Here is a 27,089-nt window from a genome sequence, read left to right on the forward strand (position 1 = left end):
AAAGATCCACACAGCATGGAAAATCTTTCAAACCAAATTAATTTATTTTCCTAACTACAGAGAAGACTGTGTGAATTCTCTGAAAAGCTTCAACACTTCCCTGCTGGTATCACATACTACCTCCTCACCTTAAAAACATATGCACAGCTAGAGAGTGCGGGGCATCCTGGTGTGATGCTGTGGGTTAATACGCTGGACTGTAAAGTCAGTTTGAACCAACTCGATGGCATTTAGCAACAACAATATGGAATACGTGCCTAAATGGAAATTCTTCTTGTTAGTTAAAGCACAAAATGGTGGTAAATAGCACATTAAAGTATCACAAGTTGTTTATATGTATGAACACTGGTTAAATAAAATTAAGCAAATCAGTGTGGTGCTATCAGATAAGTACTGGGCTCCTAACCACAAGGTTGGCGACTCAAACCCATGAGCCACTCCTTGGAAACCCTAGACAGGATCACTGTGAGTCAGAACTGACTCAATAGCTCTTAAAAATAAGAGACAAACAAAATAAAAGGGGGATTTTAGCAATTTTAAGGACAGTAAGAAAGAATGGTATCCCTATGCAGTTTTCATAGATTTCATTTATTTAATGCCTAACCAAAAGATGGATTCAGATATTCTACTGATTGGATATTTCAAAGGTGGAGGATTCTTGGAAAACAACTGAATTTGTCATTCTGCCTCACCGTGACTCCAAAGATGTATTTATCCTGGGCGGCACAGATGACATACAGGTGGGTAACTGGGTTATTAAAATTTTACAGTAAAGGTTCTGGTCAGATCTGATCCTAATCTTTTGTGGCAGATTCTGGTAAAGTAATGAAATATGAAAGTCACAAAATGAAACAACCTCATTGGGAAGGCAAGATATAGGGAGGGCTTCGAAAATTCATGGGAAAATTCCATTATCTTATAATTCGAATTATAAGAATATGATATTTGTTGTTGTTGTTGTTGTTGTTAAGTGCTATTGAGTCAGTTCCAACCCATGGAAACACTGTATAGGGTTTCCAAGGAGCAGCTGGTGAGCTTGAACCGCCGACTTTTCAGTTCAAACCAACTTTGCAGTCCAGTACATTAAACCACAGAGCCACACCAGGACTCAATGAATATGATATAATTGATATGAAGTATTGAATTCAATAATTGAATGAACTATTTAGCAAAGCAATAAATGTGGTATATATGTATAAGAACTAGAATCCTAATGTTCATAATTATTGAGGAATTTAGAAAACCTGAACTTAGAGAGATTGGTGATAGCTGAATCCTTCTGGGACTAGTCAAGACAAGCTGGACCTTAAAGATTAGATAGGAATAGATGGGAGCATATTTCAAACCATTTAAACATGGCAAAGAAGAATAAGTGAGCATGCCAGTTTATAGAACATTCAAATGCTAAATTCACTTAGTTTATGGAGATTACAAGTAGATGGTCATGCTTCACAAAAGATTCAAGTGTTTGGAATATTCCTTATGACTTGAAACACCTTGAAGTCACATTGGTTTAGTAGAAGGAGCCGAGTCTTACAGCCCAATTTTCAAGGCAAAGCTATGGCTTAGGATGGTGCACCTAGATCCAATTGGAAATGAAATGGTTTTACCAATTGTATTTTGCAAGAGGGAGACTAGACCCCACTCTGGGCTCTGGGTGGAGAGCAGACCCAAAGTGAGGGTGTGTCAGTATGAGGTCAACTGATGCTGTATGATGGGATTTCTACTCTCAGGAGACTTAAACAGAGGAATGAACCTCTCTTAGATTAGCAAACATCCATTTTGGAGAGTTGAGGGAGAGGAGAGCTGTCTATATTCACTCAGATCTTGATCTTAATGAGTTCCTTTTTCTTCTTCCATAAAAAGTTGGGACAAAGGTATATTTCTTTCAATAAAAGACAGCTAATTTTGCCAGTATAGGATTCTTTGAGAAGTGAAGACCAGGGTGACCTAAGGGTGTAAAGAAGTTACCAGTTACCGTATAGTGGGAAAGAAAGAAGAGAGTACGGAGCCAAACTAAAATTTCAGTCATTATTGATGACCGGAGCAGCAAAGATTTGGTAATCAGATGTCCCTTGGGGATCTTAGAGAGCACTTCATCACGGGGCTGAAAGCCACAGTGAAGGAGATAAGGAGGAAACAGTAAGTGGACCTAAGCTATTCATTCAAGAAGTTGGCTTTTAAATGGACTATTGGGACTGAATGCTTATAGTTGTGACAGGGCACAAGCACATAGTGCTGCATGCATTTCCTTCCCCTTTCTTTTAAATGGACTATTGGGACTGAATGCTTATAGTTGTGACTGGGCACAAGCACATAGTGCTGCATGCATTTCCTTCCCCTTTCTTTAAAGGTGCTTCTAGATGACAGCACCATCAACATTGCAACCATTGCCTCCTCACGTCATGTGGGTCCACTAAAGTCTCGAGTGGATGAGTGGCAGAAACAACTTGCTTTATTTAATCAAACATTGGTGAGTAAGGATCATTTTAATTCATTTTTTGTTACGTGCTATCCAATCGGTTCTGACTCATAGCAATCCTGTATAGGGTTTTAAAGATGTGGCTGGTGAGTTTGAACTACCAACCTTGTGGTTCAAACTGACCTTGCGGTCCAGTGCCTTATCCCACAGCGCCACACCAGGACTACACAGTTTTAAATCATGATGGTGGTTATGTGCTGTGGAGTCGGTTCCGACTCATAGCGACCCTGTACTGGGTTTCTGAGGCTGTAAATCTTCACGGGAGTAGAACACCTCATCTTTTTCCTGCGGAATAGCTGGTAGTTTCAAACTGCTGACCTTGCGGTTCACAGCCCGATTCGTAACCGCTACACTACCAGACCTCCTTAGTTTTAATTCATAGAACTAGAGAATTGGAGAACCACAAAAAAAACTTTAAAAATCGTTTGGCTGATCATGTAAATATCATGTAATTTAGAATGACAAGATTTAATTGTTAACATTTTCTCTCATTCTCTAAATGTAAGAAAAATGCAAAGGTAGTGAGTTTTCCTTTACATGATTATGTAGTGTAATGTTCTTACCATTTCCCTTGTATTAGTTGTCTATTGCTGTGCAACAAATGACCACAAGCTCAGTGACTTAAAACAACACACACTTATTATCTCACAGTTTCTGAGGTCAGGAGTTGGGGCATGGCTCCACTGGACCTTCTACTTAGGGTCTCACAAAGTTGCAGTCATGGTGTCAGCCAGGACGAGAAAAGATGTACTTTCAGGCTTATTCAGCTGCTGGCAGAATTCATGTTCTTGCAGCTGTAGGATGAAGGGCTTCGATTTCTTGTTGACTGTCAGTCAGAGGCCATCCTCAGCTCCTGGAGGCTGCCTGCAAGTGTTTCCCAACATGACCACTTGCTTCATCAGTTCAGTGAGGAAGAGAGTATCTTGGCAAGACAGATGTTACAGTCGTGTAAGACAAGCACATGCATGTAACATATACATCTCATTACCTTTGCCATGTTCTTCGGACTAAAATCAAGTCACAGATAGTGTCCACATTCTTATGGGCCCACCATCAGAGTCTTGCCACCATGTATATCCTCTAGGAAAGCATTCACTGTTGCTTGAAATCTCTTTGGATTGCTTCCTTATGATGCATACCTCTCTTTTCCTGTATTTCATCTTAGATTCTCCCACAGTAAAAAAGAAAAAAAGCCCACTTGCACTGGTCTCACATTATTCCAATCTCATCTCTTCAGCTATTTAGCTTAATTTAATTATGTTTGTTGTTGTTGTTAAGTGCCATCGAGTTGATTCTGACCCATAACGACCCTGTATAGGGTTTCCAAGGAGCAGCTGGTGAACTTGAACCACTGACATTGCAGTTCAGACAACTTTGCTGTCTGACGCATTAGCCCACAGCACCCCACCAGGACTCCTAATTATGTTTGGGTTCCCCTTTATTCTAATATGGAAAGTTATCTGTGAAATGATAAAGGCAGCAAATAAGAAAAGGTAATTGGTTCCCACTTTGTTTCACAGAGAATTTTTTCAGGGATCCATCCTATTCTATGAAAACCATATTATCTGATCCCTGTCCAGCATTTTGGACTGATAGCTGAGTTGTATGAAGGGAGGAACTATGTATCAGATTAAAGAATACATATTCAAAGATTGTCCTTAAAAGAAGTCTATGCTGGATAGGGGGACCCAAAGAATTTATTGTCAAACAGTGGGAGACCTGAGGTAAACCAGGAAGTGTTTGTGGTGTAAGGTTTAGACAGTGATCCAAAATCTAAAAGAGAAATGTAAGAAACTCTTTCTTGGATTTGAACCTGCACCATGGCAGGAAACAAACAGGAAAGATTAGCTCTAGGGATGTTCATTCTGACCCTGTGTCTCTGGTTTCTGTAATGAACAATGATCGTCTCTAAAGGAAGGACAATGTATGGCCCTCTTCCTCCTTGTCTTCTGTATTTTCTTCCTTCCTGTTTTCTGTATGTTCTGTCCCTGTCAGGATTTACCTTTATGACTGAAGAAAATAAATCCTATTTTTAATTTTTAATTTTCAAATAAAAAGAAGAAGAACATAGAATAATTGAGGGGAAAAAAAATCAAAACTCACCACATTGCCAGCCCCTCAGATTTCATTAAGTAGACATCTTGCTTCCCTCTAGAATGTCCCCTCTGAGCACTTTAGCCATGTTTCTCTGGTTCCATCGTAGTTCCCACAGAGCAGACTCATTATTATTCTGCTTAATGGAGAGTGGGGTGAACTCATGCAGACGTAAGGCGTCATATCCCAGTCTGCAAAGAAAAACAATAGTGAATCCCCAAATAATTAAGTTTAATGTAACTGTATATGTTCATTGTGGGGATTAAAATTTGTTAATATCCATATTTTTCACCTAGGAAGAGTGGCTGAACTGTCAGAGAAATTGGCTCTACCTGGAAAGTATTTTTAATGCTCCAGACATTCAGAGGCAGTTGCCTGCAGAGGCCAAGATGTTTCTTCAGGTGGATAAGTCCTGGAAAGAAATCATGAGGAAGGTGAACCGCCTGCCTAATGCTCTTCGAGCAGCTACTCAACCAGGTGTAAAGCAAATCTGTATGTTTTACTAATGGATACTATGTGTACATCATGTGGCGTACCAAATAGAAAAGTGTGAGTGATTACTAAAAGAATCATAACCAATTTGGGGACGTTCTTGCATAGACTTCTGGATTGCAGCAGATCAGTGTCTTTTTTATTATCATTTTACTATTACTTTTTCACTGGTTGTTGTTATTAAGTGCCAGTGAGGCAATTCTGACTCATAGAGACCCAGTGTAGGGTTTCTGAGGAGTGGCTGATAGGTTTGAACTGCCTACCTTGCAGTTAGCGTTCTATTGCTTATCCTACAGTGCTACACCAGGACTCCTTTCACATGGCACAAAGACAAAAACAAAAAACCCCACACAGTAAATCTTTCCTATATTGAAATGATTCCTAAATTGTGCCACATCTGCTGAACTACTTCGGAGGCAGCATTTCTAACTCTTTTATTTCCCATGAATTTTATAAATCTTAAATAGAAAAAAATGGGAGATTCTTTGCCAAGAGTACATTCTAAGACTCCCAATACCCATGTAGGCATGCCAAGAGAACAGTCATGTGACTTGACAGAAACCTTTAGTCCAGGGGTCCATCCATCCAGCACCTCCCTCATGTTCTCACTTCCCTCTTTACCCAGAAGAGATTCTGTTTTCCATTATTGTAATCACTCCTCTATAAACACCCATAACATTCCCTTTCATCATTTTTACCTTAATTTTGTTGTTGATGTTTAATACTGTCGAGTTGGTTGCATCTCCCATCAACCCTACATACAAGAGAACAAAACACTACCCAGTCATGCACTTGACCTCACAACTGTTGTTACACTTGAGCCCCCTGCTGCTACTGTGCCAGACCAGCTCATGGGAGGTCTTCCTCTTTTTCGCTGCCCCTCCATTTTACCAGGCATGATGGCCTTCTCCAGGGACTGGTCCCTCCTGATAACATGGCCGAAGTATGAGAGCTAATGTGTCTTGATAACATGGCTCACCTCCTGGTTTCTAAGGAGTTTAATTCTCACTGTACTTCATCAAACACAGATTGGTTTGTTTTTCTGACAGCCCATGGTACTCTTCTCCAACACCATAATTCAAATGCATCAATTACTCTACAGTCTTCCCTATTCATTATCTAGCTTCCACATGCATATGAGGTTACTGAAAATACCATGGCTTGGGTCAGGTGGACCTTAGTCCTCAAACTGATATCTTTGCTCTTGAACGCCTTAAGGAGATTTTGTGCAGCAGATTTGCTACTGAAATATGTTGTTTGATTTCTTGAATGCTGCTTCCATGAGTGTTCATTGTGTACCCAAGAAAAATGAAGTTTTTGACAACTTCAATCTTTTCTCCTTTAATCATGATGTTATTTATTGCTCATATGATGATTGTTATTAATAAGGGACTTTTGAGCATAAACTTTCAGGAATGAGGGAGGGAGACAGGCTGTAGATCCAGAGGAAAGAGTGCTGGAGTAGAGGAAACAAACAGCAAAGGTAAGGACCCTGAGGTGTCAGCAGGGAACCAGTGTGGGTTACAGTGGAGTGCACATGAAGGGTGTGCAGGCGATGAGGTCACAGAGGGAGTGTATGTGGGCAGACTTGGGATGGATGGATGGGATCATACGGAAGGCCATAGAAAGACTTTGGATTTGATTCTTGGATAGGCAGGGAAGTCAGGCACTGTGACAGGCACCAAAACTACAGAGATCAGTGAGACATGGATCTTGCTCATTAAGGATTTATACTTTAATGATGAGGAAACAGGCTCCGATTGCCACAACTCTGACATCTAAAGATGACAGAGGAAACAGAAAAGACTTGAGAATGTGACAGAGTTTAGGACTAGGGTCTATGGACTGGCTCTGTTTGGAGGGTCAAGGAGAGGACAGCTACTTGACTTTGGTTTGTGTACTCCAAGACCCCCAAAGGTAAAGGACACAAGCTAAAAAAATTTCAAATTAAGTATACTTGTTCATATGTGGTAGATGATTAAAAGAACTAGTTAATATTCTCAGCCATTCTCCAAATCTTAATTTACTAGTCCATTCTTTCATGAAATAAAACCTAAGATTTTAAAATGTCAATATCATATTTTCTTTCCATTTAAAATTATATTTTCTGTTTTAACTTAATATTACCAATTTTTCTTTTCCAATGAACAGGACTTCTAGAGACTTTTCAAAACAATAATGCATTGCTTGATCAAATTCAGAAGTGTTTAGAGGCCTATTTAGAATCAAAAAGAGTTATTTTTCCAAGGTAAGTTTCTAAGTCTTAAAAAGTACCCTAAGATTTTTTTTTTAGTACTTAAGATTATCTATCAATTTAAAACAAAATAAGTCATAACCTCAAAATGTCAGAGACTCAGAGAGGGAAGGAAGAATGATGTATGTGTTCATTTAGATTCAGCTAGCATTTTGATTTGGGACCATAAGTCTGAAGGATACAGATAATACTATTTAGTAAAGGTTTAGGCAAGTACATGGGCATATATGAAAAATCAAAAACTGCCAAAGCAGTTTTCTTTAATTAGTGGTCTATGTGTGTCACTGCCAAAGCTAAGAAGTCACTATAATTCCCCCATTTTACAAATTCCAGATGAAATTATTTACTAATTCATTCATTCATTCCAAAAATATACCAAGTGTTTGGTTCACTGCTGAAGATACAGAGAAGAAAAGGTCAGACTCAAGCCCTGGTGGGGCTCACAGTTAATAGATGTGCAATCATTTAAATAAGCTATTGCAGTATAATCACATATGTTATAATATTACTGGCAAGAAATCAAATGATGTATTCCATTAGACAAATCTGCTGCACAAGACCTCTTAAAAGTGTTGAAGAGCAAAAATGTCAGTTTGAGGACTAAGGTGTACCTAACCCAAGCCATGGTATTTTCAATAACCTCATATACAAATGAAAGGTGAAAAGTGAATAAGGAAAACCATAGAAAAATTGATGCATTTGAGTTATGGTATTAGAGTAGAATATTAAAAGTACTTGAACCATCAAAAGAACAAACAAATCTATGTTGGAAGAGGTACAGACAGAATGTTCCTTAGAAGCCAGGATGGCCAGACTTCTTCTCTCATATTTTGGACATATCAAGAGGGACCAGTCACTAGAGAAGGATATCATGTTTGGTAAAGTGGAGTGTTGGAGAAAACGAGTAAGACCCCCAACGAGATGGCAGCAGCAATGGTCTTAAATGTAGCAACGATTGTAAGGTTGGCCCAGGACCAGGCAGTGTTTCATTCTGTTGTGCATAGTGTCGCTGTGAGTTGATACTGATTCAATGGCACCTAAGAACAACAGTGTGACTTAAGTCCCTGGGAAGCACAAACAGTTAAGTGCTTTACTACAAGGCTGGAAGTTCAAATGTACCCAGAGGTACCTCAAAGGACAAGCCTGGCAATCTGCTACCTAAAGGCCACAGCCTTAACAACCCTCTGGAGCAGTTCTGCCCTGCACATGAGATGTCTCCCTGAGTCGGAATCAGCAACTAACAACAACAATATTGTATGATTACTTGATGACAGCAAACCCCCCTAACTGTAGTCATGGGGTCATAGTGTGTTGTATCACTGAGAACATTAACAGAGTGGTTCATCGTTATGGTTGTTAAGATCTCTCCTAGGACAGGCACTGAGACAGCCAGGCATTGATGCTTATTTCGATTACTTGGTTAGCAAGAATATTGCTGGCTCCAGGTAGGGTATGAGTGTGCCCAAGGAATCCCAAAGCTACAGATTCCGTGGAATTTTAACAGGAGTATACAGTGTCACTATGGGTCGGTACCAACTCGATGGCACTTAACAAGAGGCTTTGAAAAAAGTACACAAATACTCAGGAAATATGTTGTAAACAAACCCCATGGAAAATGATAAAAGAGTTTATGTTTTGCCATGTATTGAACTTTTTAATGTTTTATTTTTATTTCATTTTATTATTACCCTGATTTATTATGTCATTTTATTATTACTCTTATTTATTGTTATCTATTTCACTCTTGGAATCCTGGTGTGGTGATGTAGGATCAGCATTGGACTGTGAATCATAAGGTCAGCAGTTCAAATCCACCAGCAGCTTCTTAGAAACCCTATACAGTGTTGCTATGAGTCCAGACTGACTCAACGGTACTTAAGAACAACAACAACATTTCACTCTTAAATCAGTAGTTCTAAACCTGAGAATCCTGGGGCCAGATCAAAGCTAACAGGGTTGGGGAGACAATCTATGCACTGTTTCTGATATTTCAGGAAACTTAGGCACAGATCCACCTCTGATCATATTGAGCACCAAAAAGCATTAGCTTTGCCAAAATTCTGTGTGACACATGAAGGTTCCACAAACCTTAATGAAGACGTACTAAGAGGCACAGACCAAGTTAGGTGCTGGTACACAGAGACGAGTAAGATATTGTGCCTGTTCTCACGTGGCTCATCGTCTAATCTTTGTAGTTGTCTGTTTCATTGGGTGGACATAAAAGGGTTGAGAGACAAACTAATTTATTATTACTGTATCTGGGATACTAAAGAAGCGGAACTGATCAGGGACAGTTTTAATTCCTCACCTATGTCTGGCCCAGCGTTCCCTAGTTCTTCCTTCCCCTTTCCCGCCCTTGCCTCCCACTGCCAGGATGCAATCTTGGGCAGGCTTCCAAAAGTTCATGAAAAAGAAAACAGAGGAACAAACAATATGGCGGACTGGGTAGAAATGTAGTGAAGAGCTCTGTCAGCAACAACACAGAATACCAGACCAAGCAGGCTCAGGGGATGGTGCCAGAACTCTGAACGACATAAAAAGAATATTTAGAAGGTTGGAAGACTTACAGCTAGGAGAATTTGTAGCAGAAGCAAGAAATCCATTGCTTTCTAATTCAAGATGCTCAGCTGCTCCTGGAGCCACCATCTTGGGTGAGACCAAGCAGGGAAAGGATCAGAACAGCCACGAACACCTGACAGAACTGCAGAGACACAGGTGTGGACATTCTTTTTTTAAATTTTATTTTGGTATCTGTTCATTGGTCTCTCGCTGCCTATGCACCTCCATTTTGGTGACTAGATGGGGTGCCTGAGTGAGTGGACACCCCACCCACACTCCCGGAGGATTCTACTATGCATGCACACAGATCTCCACAAAATTTAAAGTGACAGTTTCCACTTAAAACCAAACAGCCATAGCTGGCCCGGAACTGTTTATCACTAGGAAAAAGGCCTGAATGGGGATTGTGGAGCAGGCAGGCAGACTAAAAAGGAAATAGGCCATAAATTAAATCCTGAGTTACGTTACAACGACCAACCGTGGAATTTTGAAATTTCTCAGGAAGAAAAATGAAAAGGGAAGTCCATCTCCTGATCACATCTACCTGGAGGCAATCAGAAAGCATAAAAAATACCAAAATACATACCCATCTAAGTATTAAGGCCACAGATAACTCCAGAATATTCCCAAAAAACAGAAGCAGAAGACCATATAAGCACATGTCCAGAAACGAGATAAAGCGACTGAGGTAAATAAGCTGGAAGGAGACCTACACTCCATACTAGAAGATGGGCAGGCTTTGGAAATGCCTGAGAAGGAATTCAGAAAAATGATTATAAAATGTATCAAAACACTATACAATGGAGTTGAGAAAAATAAGGAAGAAGTCAGGAATGCACTACAGGAACAATCAAATAAGATACAACATTGGAAACAATTCAAAACCTACAGAAAGAGGTCCAAATGATTAATAATAGAATATCAGAAATGGACAGTACACTGAAAGGGCAAAGGAGGAGAATTGAAGAGAAAGAAGCCAGAACTAGTGAGCCAGAAGATAAATCTCTCAAAACTACTAAGATAGAAGAACAAACGCAAAAAGGATAAAACAAATCTGAAGAAGGCCTAAGATTCATGTTGGACAACATAAAGAGGAATAATTTAAGAATCATTGGCATTCCAGAACAGGAACAATCACATAGTCCACAGAGGAGATAGTTGAAGAGCTTCTGGAAGAAAAATTTCCTAACATCCTAAAAAGTGAAAAGATAAGCATTCAGGAAGCTCAGTGAATCCCAGGAAGGATAGACCCTAAAAGACAATCACCAGACATATAATAATCAAGCTCTCCAAAATCAAAGATAAGGACAGAATCTTGAATGCAGCTAGGGAAAAGAGAAGTGTAACATACAAAGACAAGCAAATCAGATTAAGCTCAGATCTCTCAACAAAAACCATGCAAGCAAGAAGGCAATGGAGAGACATAATATAAAACCCTGAAAGAAAAAAACCTGCCACGCAAGAAACCTCTACCTAGCAAAGCTGTCAATCAAATACGATGGTGTAATCAAAACATTCCAGGATAAACAGAAGCTAAGGGATTTTGCCAAAGTCAACCCTGCTATGAAAAACATCCTAAAGGAAGTTCTGTGGGCTGAGAACCAGCAAGAACACATAACAACTACAGAATGATGTACATGGCAGCATCACCCTGAATTCAATCGACAAACCGAAGAGTCAAGAACAGAATAAAATTACAAGAACAGAGGATCTGGGAGGGCAGTCTATGATCAAAACAATTACAATGTGAAAGAAGGTAAACACAGAGGGACAGAGATCCAGAAGGTCAGGTAGATTACAAGATAAAATAGACTGTTGTAAATGGAGGGAAGAATTAATGGAATATAAGGTAACCACAAAATGGGATTGGGTGGGGAGTTTAATTCAGGTGTTGGAAAGGGGAGTACAAGAAGGGGAAGGAGGTGGAAGAACAAGATAGATAGGGGAACACTGAGACAGGTTAGCATGTTCTAAGTAGGACAGAGGCAAACAGTTATGCATGCTCAACCTTGGAACAACAGGGCTCTCAGATACAGGGATCTAGGCATAGCTTGAAGAGGGGAAATAATACTAAAATGCTTGACTGTCTTATGAATATTGATTTCCCTTGCGTATTGTTGTAAAATAGACACTTGAGTGGGATAGAAAGGAATGTTGGGAAATATGATTAGAGAAAACTTGTAAGCCCGTCTTCAGCCTATATCTGATTGGAATACCTAAAGGTGGTTCTAGAACTTGTCCAGTGAAATAGGCCTCTTGCAAAGCCTTTGCAGAGTATAGAAGCTTCTGAGGTGGGACATCCTCACTAGAAAGGACAAGCAGCCCAGTGTGGAACAGCTAGAGCAACAGAAGATACATCTTTATTTTAAAAAAAGATCATCAGGAAAAACCCAAAATAAAATGGCAGTATGACTGACTACTACAAGAATAAGCAAGCTGTTCGCCAGGAACACGTCAAGGCAAGCAATAAAGTTCCTCAGGACAAACTCCCCTCTAAGACTGAAACTCAAAGGGAACACACAAACAAGCATGTAAGCTTGCTGGTGACCACACTGGTCTACTGGTGAGTGGAAAAGGGAGAAAGGCATAAAGAAATTAGCTGAGTTCAACCACAGTCCATTGACTCCCATTGACCTGGAGATGAGAGAGAGTAGAGGAAGAGCTGGTTGGTCCAAAGTGTGGTGAGACCTGAGGACACTTGAGCCTATGGACAAGGACATAGCCACAGAGGGCAAGAGCTGAGAGTGAAGCATCCAGCTGATATGAAGTGAGAGGAGATGCACAAGAACACCCAAACTTGCAGACAGTACCCATTTGACCTAGCCTCGATAGCTCAATAATCAGAACTCAAATAGAGGAAGATTACAAAAAAAAGAAAAAAAGAAAAAAAAATTTTTTGATAAAGGAAAAAGAGTAAATTGCTACAATTTGATATTTGATGAACCTGACCTATACTCAGAGAGGTAGTTACTCTAAATACCAACAGAGGGAAGGAGTCTTCACATCAAGTATCAATGCTGTCACCTCCTATCTACAGGGTAGATAGGGATGGACAACTTAGACATTGGCTACCTATAATGAGGGGGCGATAAAGGCACAAAGTGACTGGCTTACAATGTTTCAAGAGGGTTTTTAGTTTAAGAGTATGGGGGGAAAGAAAAAGTCCCCACTGAATAGCTGTCATCTTGTCTAGATGGGTCTGGTAAAAAGAGATGGGGATAAGATTCGTATGATTCAATAGTGAATAACTATTACCATGACTAATTGCAACTGTCACAATTGTAAAGGTACAAGTTTTGTAGCAAAAACAGGGGAGTGATTAATCTTACAGTCCAGAAACAGAGGACCCTAGGAACATCGAGGGAGAAGCGCACAAGCAGAAAGCAGGACCTTATCCAGAGAAGCAGCAATGACAGACATGGAGGCAGAGATAGGGTCATGGAGAGAGGGAGCAGCTGAGGACTTTAGATTTATGGGAAGAGAGAGACTAAGAGTTGGTGGCCAGGAGGCAGACTTGCAGAATGTGTCCTTTGGAGATGTAAATTATTATATACGACTGAGTGGGTTTTTTTGTTTTTTATTTTAATTAAAAAGCTAAAGTGGATCGAGAGAAATACTGTTAACTGATGGTACATGGAGGGGGTTATCATCATTGTAATGAAACAAGGTGTATAATTTGTTGGATGTAAAACTGATGCTCTGCACTGTGAACTTTCACTCAATCCACAATAAAAACCTTTAAAAAAAAACCATATCAGGGGAAGAAAAACAGTGGTTGGAAGACAAAAAAAAAAAAAAGGAATTAGAAGATTATGTAATTTTTCCTTGAGCTTTTGAAACCCCTTTATATAGGGTGTGGGGAAAAAAGCCTCATCACTTTAACCCAATAAACGGTCTCAGTTGCATAATTGTTAAATCCAGCCCCTTATGAGTACGAGCAAAACTCTAAAATGCTTTCAAAGTTGAGCCTTCCACTCTCCCAGCCCAGGTCTGTTACAAGGCTGAGGGCTTTAGTGACCGTGAGGATGGGTGGTCATCCTATGAAATTGATGAGGCCTCTCTCCCAATTCCTTCCAATCCTGAGAACTCTCTTACAGGCAGCTCCCACCACAGAAACTGTGTGGCTTCTCTGGCCAGGACCATACAGTCTCTCCCTCCACCCTGGGTATCCAAGTGTGTCCCCTTCTGAATTATTTTTTTTAAGTCTCTTTACACCTCCAAATCATCTTGTTGGGCAGGATCTAAGAAAGCCCCAAGCAGAGTAAGTTGCATATGGCCCCTATCTGCGCCACAGAAATCGCTTACGTGCTATTGGTGGAGCTTAGTCACTCCACAAATGCAGCCTCTTTATTGAGACAGCTCAAGCTTCAACCTGATCTTTTTGATCCTGGACTAAATTCCTCCCACCTCAGGGACATAGAATTCCTGCATGGTGCAACAATATCCCACTCAGCAGCTAACTAAAAGTTTGGCTATTTGAATCCATCCAGAGATGTCCTGGTGTGGCCACTGTAGGAATAGCACTGAACTGCTAACCCCAGTTGGCAGTTTAAGTTCGCCAGCTGCCCCTTGGAAACACTATACAGTGTTGCTATGAGTCACAACCAATTAGACAGCATTTGACAACAACAGAGGTGTCTTTGAAGAAAGGCCTGATGGTCTACTCCTGAAAGATCACAGCCAGGGAAAACCCTTCAGCATAGGTCCACTCTGAGATAGTCAGCCTTGCGACAAGTTGACATTGAATCGACAGCAACTGGTTTGTTTAGTTTTGTTTCCAGAAGGACATACTCCAGACTCTTCCATGTTGCCTCCCTGGAGCCTGTTGTCTAGGCTTGGGTGGGGAGAAAGTGCCATCCACCCCTCTCCTTGTGGGGATACGGAGAGTGCTTAGTAAAAAACAAAAACAAAACCCATCTGCAGTCCCCTGCCTTTCCTCACCCATCTCCTTGCAAGTTGGTCCCAGACAGCCTGGTATTATCTTGTTTTGAAATGTGAGAGCGGTTGGAAACTCTGGTCCTAGACCTTCAGCCAAAGCTGAGACAAAAATAGTTACCATTTTAACATGGGGTTACATTCTTGGGAAAGGTTTAGTCAGGAACAGAGAAGTCACCCTAGGTATTTAGAGAAGGGATTTCATAGGGGGAATTAGAGGTGATCTCAGAGGATCCGCCATCATGAGTCTCAGCTGCCTGCAATAACAAGGGAGGTGCTTCTCAGGAGGGCACATGAGCACTAAGACAAAACCAAGTCTCTTCAGTATGTCAGCACCCTGTGACTGACCACAGCTGCCAAAGGAAAACAGTCCCTTCTCCTCCGGCTCCACCTTCTCAATCTCACGGAAGAAACTCTCACAGGTGGAATCTGATGCAAAGCCATACCAGAAAGGAATCCTAAGAAATGTCCTTTTAGCTTTTCCCTGACACAGGGATATCACCTAGTTGCTGATTGTCAACCTAGGGCATTGCCAACTACTGGTGTGTGTACTTAATCCTTTGAAACACAAGAGCATTTATAAATGATGTGTATGGTGGTTAAAAAAAAAATAATTTTACTGACTAGAAGAATTTTCTTTAAAGAAACCCCATATTAAATTGTAGGAGTCTTGGTATGGTGCTGCAGGATAATGCACTGGACTGCAAGGTCAGTTTGAACCACAGAGTCGGCAGTTCAAACCCACCCACTGCTCCTCAGAAACCCTACACACGGTCGCTATCAATCGGAACCAACTTGACAGCACTTAACGACAACAGTCAATTTGTAAAGCCCTCATAAACAGTCATAGAATGAGTTACAATGGTCAGAAGAGATAATAAAATTTTCTTGGAGTGATTAAATATAATACAGAAACTATTTTCATAATAACTGCGTTTAGAATAATATTTTTCTTTAGAGCACAGGTCAGCAGTTTTTTTTTAACACAATAGTAATGGACCAGATAGTAAATCTTTCAGCCCTTGCAGGTCATATGGCCTCTGTTGCAACTATCAACTCTGCTGCTGTAGCACAGGTGGTGGTGGTGGTGGTGGTTATGTGCCATGGAGTCAGTTCTGACTCATAGCGACCCTGTACAGAGTTTCCGAGGCTGTTAATCTTTATGGAAGCAGAGGCATGTAAACAAACAAGCATACCTGCAAAACAAAATGTCATTTGTAAAAAATACGTAGCAAGCTGGATTTGGTCTGTGGGTTGTAGAGAAAAAGAGGAAGACCCCCAGCGAGAAATATTGGCAAAATGGCAACATCAATGGGCTCAAGTGTGGCAACGATTGTGAGGTTGGCCCAGGACCGGGCAGTGTTTCGTTCTGTTGTGCATAGGGTTGCTATGAGTCGATACCAACTCAATGGCACCTAACAACAACAACAATCTATAGCAAAATAGTATTGTGTAAGTTCACAATTTCCTTTAGCCATCTTGCTGATACTCATATTGAATTATATATGAAATGTTTCATTTCTACAAAGATGAAATGTTTTAGAGTTGGAAAAGGTGTGTTGGCCAAATTGTATTCTGCCTCTTTTCACGGTAGCATATACTACAGGGAACAATGTGTGCATCTGGGTTGGGACGATCACTCAACGCACATTCACAAACCTATCTATTTCCCATAGTCATCCACTCACCCATCCAGCCAGCCATCATCCATCCATCCTTTCATCCATCTAGTCAATAGATTAGTTATGTGTAAGATACTTAGCTATTTTTTAGGGAAAACAAATAATTTGGCTTCACTCTAGGAGATTACACTAAGTGAAGACATATACAAATCATTATATTAGCAAGAGCTGACATTGTTTTACTTTTTATTTTTTGAAAATCTTCTCTCTTATGTACCAGGCACTAACTCTAGATGTTTGAGATGTAGCATCACTAACCTTTATATTTAGAGACATGTTGTCTTCCCAGAAACCCCGGACTTGAAGACTGGAAGTTCAGGAACCTGTGGATAGGGAAGGGATTTATATTTTTTGTGTATTCAAGGCCTTTGTTTCAATTTCAAGTTGAATTTTAAGTATTTCTTTAATACAGGTTTTACTTCTTGTCAAACGATGAACTTCTGGAGATTTTGGCCCAGACACGAAACCCCCAAGCTGTGCAGCCGCATTTAAGAAAATGCTTTGACTCCATCTCAAAGCTTGAATTTGCTCTTTTGCCTCCTACGGAAGGAAAAATGCCTGGTATTGAAGCAGAACCAGAAAAAGTTTATACAAATGATATTTTAGCAATGCTGTCACCAGAGGGAGAAAGGGTAAGGTTGTTTCTGCGTATAATTCTTTTTGCGTATCCTCTTTTGGTGTTGGGGTAGTGGCTTATCTCTAAGAATCCACCAAATATTACTGTGTACCTACTATTCTGATGGCTTAGGGGTTTCAACGATGATCAAGATTAAATATTTGCCCTCAAAGACGTCACAGTCTAGTGGAGAAACAATCACACACACAATTACAAAGCACCATAGAAAATGTACTGACAGAGGCATGTGCTCTGTGCATGGGAACAGATAGAGAAAACCGGAATAAAGTTGTACTGTAATGAGGCATAATATCGAACTGATTAAAGGTACTAGTTTTATACTTGGATCCAAGTCCCAGACCCACCTTTTAATCTCATCTATAAAATGGGCATTAATAATACCTGATTAATAGAACTAGGGGAGTGCTCAGCTGCTGATGTTGTTGTTCAGTGCTTTCAAGTCAGTACTGACTCATACTGACCCTATGCACAACAGAATGAAACACTGCCTCGTTCTGCACCAACCTATTGCTATATGTTTGAACCCATTGCTGCTGCCACTGTGCCAATCCATCTCATTGAGGGTTTTCCTCTCTCTCTCCCATACTCCACTTTACCAAGCACAATGTCCTTCTCCAGAAACTGGTCCCTCCTGATAATACATCCAAAGTATGAGACACAAAGTCTGGCCATCTTGATTTTTGTCTGTACTTCTTCCCATTGAGATTTGTTTGTTCTTTTGGGAGTCCATGGTACTTTCAATATTCTCTTCCAACACCACAACTCAAATGCATCAATTCCTCTGCGGTTTTCCTTATTCACTTTTCAACTGTCGCATGCATTATGAGGTTATTGAAAATACCATGGGTTGGGCCAGGAACACCTTAGTCCTCAAACTAACATCTTTGCTCTTGAACACTTTAAAGAGGTCTTGTGAAGCAAATTTGCCTAATGCACTACGTTATTTGGTTTCTTGACTGCTGCTTCCATGAGTGTTGGTGGTTGATCTAAGCAATATGAAGTCTGACAATTTCAATCTTTTCTCCATTGATCTTGATGTTATTTATTAGTCCAGTGGTAAGGATTTTTTGTTTTGTTTTGTTTTGTTTACATTGCAGTGCAACCCATAAGGAAAGCTTTGGTCTTTGATCCTCATCAGTAAGTAGTTTAAGTCCTCTTCGCTTTTAGCAAGCAAAGTTGTATCATCTGCATATCACAGGCTGTTTGTTAATGAACCTTCCTCCAATCCTGATGCCACATTTTTCTTCATATAATCCAGCTTCTCAATTTTCACAGCATATAGATTGAATAAGTATGGTGAAAGAATATAACCCTGATGCACACCTTTGCTAATTTTAAACCATTCAGTGTTCCCTTAATCCATGTGAACTGCCTGTTGATCTATGCACAGGTTCCTCATGAGCACAATTAAGTGTTCCAGAATATTCATTCTCTGCAGTGTTGTCCATAGCTTGTCATGATCCCCACAGGGAAAAGCTTTTGCATAGCTAATAAAACACAGGTAAACATCTTTCTGGTATTCTCTGCTTTCAGCCAAGATCCATCTGATGTCAACAATGATAACCCTCGTTCCACGTCCTTGTCTGAATCCGACATGAACCTCTGGAAATTCCCTGTCAGTACACTGTTACAGCCATTTTTTATTTATCTTTAGCAAATGTTTACTTGCATGTGATATTAATGATAATTGTCTGATGATTTCTGCATTCTGTTGGGTCACCTCTGTTATGGAATGGGCCTAAATATGGATCTCTTCCAATCAGTTGGCCAGGCACTTTCTTCCATATTTCTTGACATAGATGAGTGAGTGTTTCAAGTGCTGCATCAGTTTGTTGAAAGATTTCAATTTGTATTCCATCAATTCTCAGAGACTTGTTCTTTGCCAATGCCTCAGTGCAATTTGAACTTCTTCCTGCAGTATCATTGGCTCTTGATCATATTCTTCCTCTTGAAATGGTTGAACATGAACCATTTGTTTTTGGAACCATGACTGTATATTCCTTCCATCTTATATAAATTACATAACACAGTGTGCAGTGAGCACTAGTAGGTGTTAGTTAACATCAGCGACAGTGGCATATCCCAGATAGGGCTGGTGTCAGCATTAGTAGACTGTGGGGAACTAAGTGACATATCAGAGAGTCACACACACACACAGGGAGCTGAGTAAGAAGGAGAGGAGTATTTGCCATGTGGACATGGGAGGAAAGGACATGCCAGACAGAGAAACTGTGCAGGGACATGCCAAGGAGTCCCATCCAGGGTGTGTATGTGTGAGTAACAGGTGATTGTACACATTTTATTTTTCCTGAATTCATCCTCTTGCATAAGAGTTTACTCATCACTGGTACAGGAGAAAGGAGAGAGAATCAAGGCCAGAGTCTTGAAGAAATGGGAAATTGAAAGTAAGAATAGAAGAAAAATAATGGAGACCAAGACAAGTAGGAAAATCTGGTTACTGGAAATCGGAGAACCAAATATGAGGACTAAAAAGGGAGGTTAGCTCCAAAAGGGAGCAGTAAAAATAAAGAAGTAGAGATGGCAGAGGGAGACACACATACACAGTGGGGTCAATATATATATGTATACCCTACCCACAAAGGAGCTCTGGTAGCATATAGGTTACGAATCGGACTGCTAACCTCAAGGTCAGCAGTTCGAAACTACCAGCTGTTCCGTGAGATAAAGATGAGGCTTTCTGCTCCCGTAAAGATGTGCAGCCTCGGAAACCCTGTACAGGGTCACTATTAGTCGGAACCGACTCCACGGTACTTAACAACAACAACAACCCTAACCACAAGGTTGGCAGTTCAAACCCACCAGTCACTCCTAGTGTGGTGCTATAGGATCAGCAGTGGACTTAACAAACCACAAGGTTGGAAATTCAAACCTACTAGTCACTCTTATAAACTTTATACAAGAGTCGGAACCCATTTGAGGGCACACAACAACAACAACAAAAATATATTTAAAACTCATTTCCCTGGAGTCGATTTCATCTCATAGCGACCCTAAAACTGTCAGTTGTGACTCATAGCAAACCTATAGGGCAGAGTAGAACTGTGCTTCCGAGACTAAAGGTTCACAGTTGCAGAAAACCCCATCTCTCTCTTGTGGAGCAGCTAGTGGGTTTGAGCTGCCCACATTTTGGTTAGCAGCCAAACTTCACAGCAACTTTAAGTGGGATATTTTCAGTACTATTGTTCGGACTTCAGTATTTACGTAGCTTAGGGTTCTGCTACAGAAATACAAGGGATGCACAGTCTACAAGTTGCCGTAGTAGACATTTTCACATTTCCTTGTTATCTCCTAGGTTAGCTTGGGAAAAGGCCTCAAGGCCCGAGGCAATGTGGAGGAATGGCTCGGTAAAGTGGAAGAAGCCATGTTCTCATCCTTGCGTCGCCTGTGCAAAGCTGCCATTGCTGACTACCAGGGGAAGCTGCGGACGGAATGGGTGATTGCTGGTCACCCTTCTCAAGTAACTTAGACTCCTCCTGTTTCCCTCTCTGAATGCTCTTCTGGTGAGCAGCATCACACACTTAGGAAAAATGTTTTCTTACAGGTCATCCTGACCATTTCTCAGATCATGTGGTGTCGTGATCTGACTACGTGTTTAGAACCAGAAGGCGGCAATTGCCAAGTAGCCCTGGAAGCTTTTGAAAAAGTAAACTTTGAGGTGAGATTATTAACAGAGCAGCAGCGAACATATTGCTGTGTAGGATCGTCTCAGCTGTGTGTATTAGCATGGGAACGCAAATTCCTTTTATTTCTGGAATTCTTTTGCTCCGGCATGCTGGTGTGGCATTGTAGGATAAGCACTGGAGTGCTAATCATAAGGAGGGCTGATCAAATCCACCAGCCACTCCTCCAAAGCCCTATACAGGGTACAGAAAACACTCAACAATGACTCAGCAGCATTCAACAACAACAGCAATGGCTAATGGAGAGTCCTGGCATGGCACTGTTAGGATAAGCACTGTACTGCTAACTGCAGTGTCAGTGGTTCACATCCACCAGTCGCTCCTCAGAAACCTTATACAGGGTCGCTGTGAGTTGAAACCAACTTGATAGCACTTAACAGCAATAACAAGTGTGCTTTGGACTTCTCAACTAAAACCGTTTATGTTCAAGTTTTCTTAGGAACAACTGGTGCTTGTGTTGTATTGAAGAGAATAATTTTTAAAATAGGAGGAATAAAACAATTCATGAGGAAATTATCAGGGTCATAATGATTTGCAACTTTTAAGGAGAAATCGTATTTACTAGGCTCTGCATAACAACTGTAAAAAGGCATTCCATCCAGGAAAACCAGGATTTGTGCTATTTCTAGACTCAAGATATGCTTTTCTGCTATTTTATAGAACCCTCAGGCAACTAATATTAAATAATTAACTGAATGAACCTAAATACCATTTGGGGTCTGGAAAGTGCTGTTTTACAGCTGGGCCAATTCAAAGCTACTTCCAAATAATAGTGCCTTTTAAAAGACTCGCTCCTAAAACAAAAAGAGAAGGAGAAAATGTCTTTGTTGGAATCAGGAAATTCTCTCCTTTAAGTCTTCAATGGGATTTCATCTCAGAGAGCCCTAGGCAAGGGAGAAGGTTCCTGCAGGAAGTTCCATCCACTTGTTTGTAGCAGTAGTCTCTGTTAAAGACTTGGTCAGTGAATGTTTGGCACAGCAGCACGATGTGCTCAGCTGGCACCATTTTCACTATTGAGGTGAAAATTAGGAGCAAAATATTTTCCTTGAATCAAGCATTGGCTTGATGACAGTGTTCAGGTTTCCCAGGTTTTTTTTTTTTTTTTGCAAAACCTATACCTGAAAACAAAGAGTAACCACCTTTGCTCACATTTCATTTTGAGAGAGCAGCCTCTAGAAATATCTTCATTAACTGATTAAATACAAGGGCTTTCCTAGAGGCAAACATGCATTTAAGCCTCATTTCTGCCACTTCGTAGCTGCGTCACAGCCATCCGGCTGTTTCCCTTCTCAGTCAGTTTTCTAGTTTGTAAAATGTGGGTAATGAATGTGTGAACCCCACGTAAGTGTTTTGAGAGTTAAATAAGGTAAACTCTTGTCTTATTTAGTGACATGTCTAGTGAATTGGAGATGCTTAAATACAGTTGGTTTTAGCAGGTATTCACTCCAAATTTAATTCTAGATATTGGAGCCCTGGTGGCCATGTGGGATAAGTATTGGACTGCTAGCAGCAAGGTTGGTGGTTCAAACTCACTGTGGGAGAAAGAAGAGGCTGTCTGCTACCGTAAAGATTAACAGTCTTGGAAACTTGTAAATGTTGATATTTGAAAATTCATCATGACTGTTTCTTTTTCTTTGTAGCGATTAAATGCCCTGGCTGCATTAGTTCGAGGAAGTCTTCCTAAATTACACAGAAACATCATAACTGCCCTAATTACTATTGATGTACATGCAAGAGACATCGTCACTGAACTTGTTGAAGTGCAGGTAACTGTTCCACTGATAAAATCATACGTTTCTTTCTGAAACTGCTGTCTCTCATGTGTGTACCGTTGACATCTCTTTTGTAGATAGATGGCGTTGAATCCTTCGACTGGCAACGACAACTGCGCTATTACTGGGACATAGACTTGGATAATTGTGTGGCTCGAATGGCGCTCTCGCAGTACACATACGGCTACGAATATTTAGGCGCATGCCCAAGATTAGTTATTACTCCCCTCACAGTAAGTGACCGAAGCAAAAGTGCCTTTTCTACCAACATAAGTCTTTAAAAAAAATTCTCTAGCCTTTACTCATGAAGTGATTTGCCATGTATTTATCTCCGTGAAGCAGAGATTTGCACTATTTGACTATGTGTGTGGATCTGAGGGTACCTTTCAACGTTCTATAAAACCTATCATGGAAGGCAGTCCCCACCCCCACCCTCACCCCAAAGGAAAGGACTCATGAAGTATGCCTAGAGTTGTTGGTTCCCTTCAATAATGACAATTTTCCATTTCTTCAGGATCGCTGCTACCTTTGCCTCATGGGGGCTTTGCAGCTTGACCTGGGGGGCGCCCCAGCTGGTCCTGCTGGCACTGGGAAAACTGAGACTACCAAAGACCTCGCAAAAGCTCTTGCCATCCAGTGTGTGGTCTTTAACTGCTCTGATGGTTTGGACTATAAGGTACAGTCCCGGCTTCTGAATACCAACATTGTGCCTTTTATGCCACCTTTCTCTATGTGCAACTGGATGTAACAAAAGGAGAGGATGGGGTGATGGCAGCTTTGGGTGTCTTCTTTAGGGTCAGAGAAAAGAGTGTTGCTGTTGTTCTTGTTAAGTGCTATCAAGTCGGTTCCTACCCATCACGACCCTGAATAGGGTTTCCAAGGAGCAGCTGGTGAGCTTGAATCGTCGACCTTGTGGTTCAAACTGACTTTGCAGTCCAGTGCAGTAACCCACAGCACCACGCCAGGACTCCAGAGAAAAGATTGTTGTTGTTGTTAAGTGCCGTCGAGTCGATTCCGACCCATAGCGACCCTGTATAGGGTTTCCGAGGAGCAGCTGGTGAGCTTGAACTACCAACCTTGCAGTTCAAACGGCTTTGCAGTCTGGCGCATTAACCCACAGCGCCACACCAGGACTCCAGAGAAAAGATTAGAGCCCTTCAATTACATGAAAGGAATCAATACTAAGTTAATATGTAAACATCTCCTCCAAGCACGTTTCTTAGGGCACTACATCACATGAAACAACCTACTGCCATTGAGTTGATTCTCACTCATAGCAACCCTCTGTCGGGTCTCCAGGACTGGAAATCTTCAGGGGAGTAGGCAACTTCATCATTTTCTCTCGGCGCAGCTGGTGGGTTGAACCAGTGACCTTGTTGTTAGCAGTCCAGTGCTTATCCTACAGTGCCACCAGGACTCCTGTCCTATGACATATTCAGAACAACAACAACAACAAAAAGTCCAAGTTGTGCTTCACTTCCCTCCTGATTTCACAGCAAACGGTAACATATTAGATGCCTGATTGAGTCCCACAGTTAGAAAAATCTGCTTAGCTTTGTTTAGTCCAGCGAGTCCTAAATGCTTTTGATTATGAATGCCTTTTGTCCGCTAACACAGACAGCTAATATTCTCATTTTCCTGAAAGTTACACAAAAGTGCCTGTGTAATGTCTAAATATAGAACATAATCATGTAAGGTGACCAAGTCAATTGCATTTCATTAATTTTTATAGAGCCAGCTATAGTTCTTTTTCAGAAGCATCTCCTGGAATTAGTGTTTAATTGTTGTTGTTGTTAAGTGCTGTGAGTCGATTCCAACCCACAGTGATCCTGTTTAGTGTTTAATAGGACACATTAAAAAAAAATCCAATTCCTTTTTAAATTCTTACAATAAACATGTTATTGCTGGGAAAGTCTTCATGTTTAATTAACAAATGATGGAAGTGCAACCCAGGGACTGAGCTGGGAGACTATAGAGAGGAATTAATGAGTTAAATCCGTTGCAGTAGAGTCTGACTGGACTCATGGCAACCTCATGTGTGTCAGAGTAGAGCTGGGCTTCATTGGGTTTTCAGTGACTAATTTTTCAAAAGTAGATCAACAAGCCTTTCTTTCAAGGCATCTCTGGGTGGATCCTCCATCGTGTATCAGGATGACAGAGGCAAGTCACCACGCACACTCAGGAAGGAATGTGGGAAACTGCTGTCACCAGTCCATCAAAGAAATCAAACTCAGTAACCTTAAAGAAATGTCTATGCATGAGAAACCTCAGACTATAAAGAACAATCCAAAATTCAAAGTAAAAATTTTCCTCCCTACGTACTCACCCTAGTAGAAAAGCAGGGAAAATATCATTAAAAAGACAGGGGAAAAAAAAGAAAAGACCAAAATGGATGTCAGAAGAAACTGAAATTTCCTCTTGAACATTAAGAAGCTAAAGTGACTAGAAGAAATGATGACGTGAAAGAGCTAAACAAAATTTCAAAGGGCAGCTGCTCAACAAGACACTTTATCCTATGGAATGTGCAGAGACCTGGAGTTAGAAAATGAAAAGGGGAAAACACACTCAGTATTTCTCAAGCTGAAATAGCTGAAGAAAACATTCAAGCCTTGTGTTGTAATAGTGAAGGATTCTATGGGGAAAATACTGAACAATACAGGAAGCAAGAAAAGAAGATAGACAGAACACAGAGTCACTGTACCAAAAAGAATTGGTCAGTGTTAATTCATTTCAAGAAGGAGTATATAATCAACAACCAGTGGTACTGAAGGAAGAAGTCCAAGCTGCACTGAAGGCATTGAAGAAAAACAAGACTCCAGGAATTGACGAAATACCAACTGAAATGTCCAACAAACTGATGCAGGACTGATCGCACTCACTACTGTATTCCAAGAAATTTGGAAGACAGGTACTTGGCTAACTGACTGGAAGAGATCAGTATTTGTGCCCTCCAAAGAGAGGTAACCAACAGAATGCAGAGATCATTGAAAAATATCATTATTATCACATGCAAGTAAAATTTGCTGAAAGTAATTTTTAAGTGGTTGTAGTACAGAAATTCAAGCCGGATTCAGAAGAGAGTGTGGAATGAGGAGTATCCCTGTTGATATCACCTGGATCTTGGCTGAAAGCAGAGAATACCAGAAGGATGTTTACCTGTGTTGCATTAGTTATACAAGGCATCTGATTGTGTGGGTTATAGCAAACTTTGCTTAACATTGTGAAGAATGGGAATTCCATCAAGTGGTCTCATGGACTAGTGGACCATGTGAACATCAGTCTCCACAACTCTGAGACCAGAACTAGACAGTACCCAACTACCAACTGCTCTGAAAGGGATCACATTAGAGGGTTCTGGATAGAGGGAGAGAAAATGTGGAGCAATTCAAAATTCAAAATTATATACCAAAAAAAAGAAAGACCACGTTTACTGATCAGAAAAAGACTGGAGGAATCTGAGTCTCTTACTTAGATCTGGGAAGGAACTCACCCTAGTGGCCCAATTTTCAGATAAGCAGTAGATAAGTATATGGGGTGAGGGACAACAACACTAGTAAGGTATACTCACCATGGAATGGCCAATCATTCAAAATCAAAAGGGCAACATTTTCCTAAGGACAAAGTTAAGAAAGGATGGGTAGATGGTGGCATGCAAATAGGAATCCCAGGGAGGAAACAGGATAATGTTGTTATCCAGTCACTGAGGTGAAACAAAGTGTATGATTTGTTAAATGTAAACTTGATGATCTTGTCTGTAAACCTCCATAATAAAAAGTTTTTGTTTTTTTTTAAAAAAAGAATGGGACTAGAGTGTGCGGGGGAAGGTAGAATCTCCGCTGAGTGGTTTCTAACCTGTCTGGACGGGACTGATAAAAGGAAATGGGGATAAGACTCTTGTGGTTCAATAGTGAATAATTGCTATCAAGACTGACTGTGAGTGTTGGAAATGTAAAGGTAGACATTTTGTAACAAAAGGAGGGGAGTAGTTGATTTTGCAGTCCAGGAATTGAGGTCCCTGGGACCATCAAGGGAGAAGAGCAAAGTGCAGGACCCTATCCAGAGAAGCAGTGATGGCCAGAGATGGAGGCAGAGACAATGACGTGGAGGATGGAGAAGCTGGGGACTCTGGACTCAGGGAGGGAGGGGATCTGTGTGCTGACAGCCAGAGGACAGGCTTGTGGGGTATATGTACCCTTTTGTTGTTTGATGATTCATGGAGGGGACTGTAATCATTGCAGTGAAATGAAATATGATAGGATGAATATAAAGCTAATGTTCTCCCATGTAAACTATCACATAATTCACAATAAAAACTTAAAAAAAAAAGAATGGGAATTTCAGCAAGTTCATTGTCATGCCTGATAGATACATAGATTAGGATGCAGACTTTCGGACATAACAAGGAGAACACTACAAGGTTTAAAATCAGGAAAGGTGTGCGTCAGGGTTGTGTTCTTGTACTATACTCATTCAATCTGTAT

The 27,089-nt window shown here is 40.7% G+C and overlaps 1 protein-coding gene across 1 annotated transcript in view; it reads left to right on the plus strand.

Moving 5' to 3' along the window:
• The window catches only part of DNAH6 (dynein, axonemal, heavy chain 6), a 305,590-nt gene that overhangs the window by 97,190 nt on the left and 181,311 nt on the right, over positions 1-27,089 (plus strand). Inside the window, 10 exon segments of the mRNA XM_006866588.1 lie at positions 648-740; positions 2,354-2,473; positions 4,873-5,053; positions 7,220-7,316; positions 16,911-17,130; positions 20,449-20,613; positions 20,698-20,811; positions 22,477-22,602; positions 22,686-22,841; positions 23,123-23,284. Of these exon segments, the coding sequence (XP_006866650.1) occupies positions 648-740; positions 2,354-2,473; positions 4,873-5,053; positions 7,220-7,316; positions 16,911-17,130; positions 20,449-20,613; positions 20,698-20,811; positions 22,477-22,602; positions 22,686-22,841; positions 23,123-23,284 (1,434 nt within the window).

This window comes from Chrysochloris asiatica, unplaced genomic scaffold (genome assembly GCF_000296735.1).
Source record: "Chrysochloris asiatica unplaced genomic scaffold, ChrAsi1.0 scaffold00093, whole genome shotgun sequence".
In the NCBI taxonomy this organism is placed as follows: Eukaryota; Metazoa; Chordata; class Mammalia; order Afrosoricida; family Chrysochloridae; genus Chrysochloris; species Chrysochloris asiatica.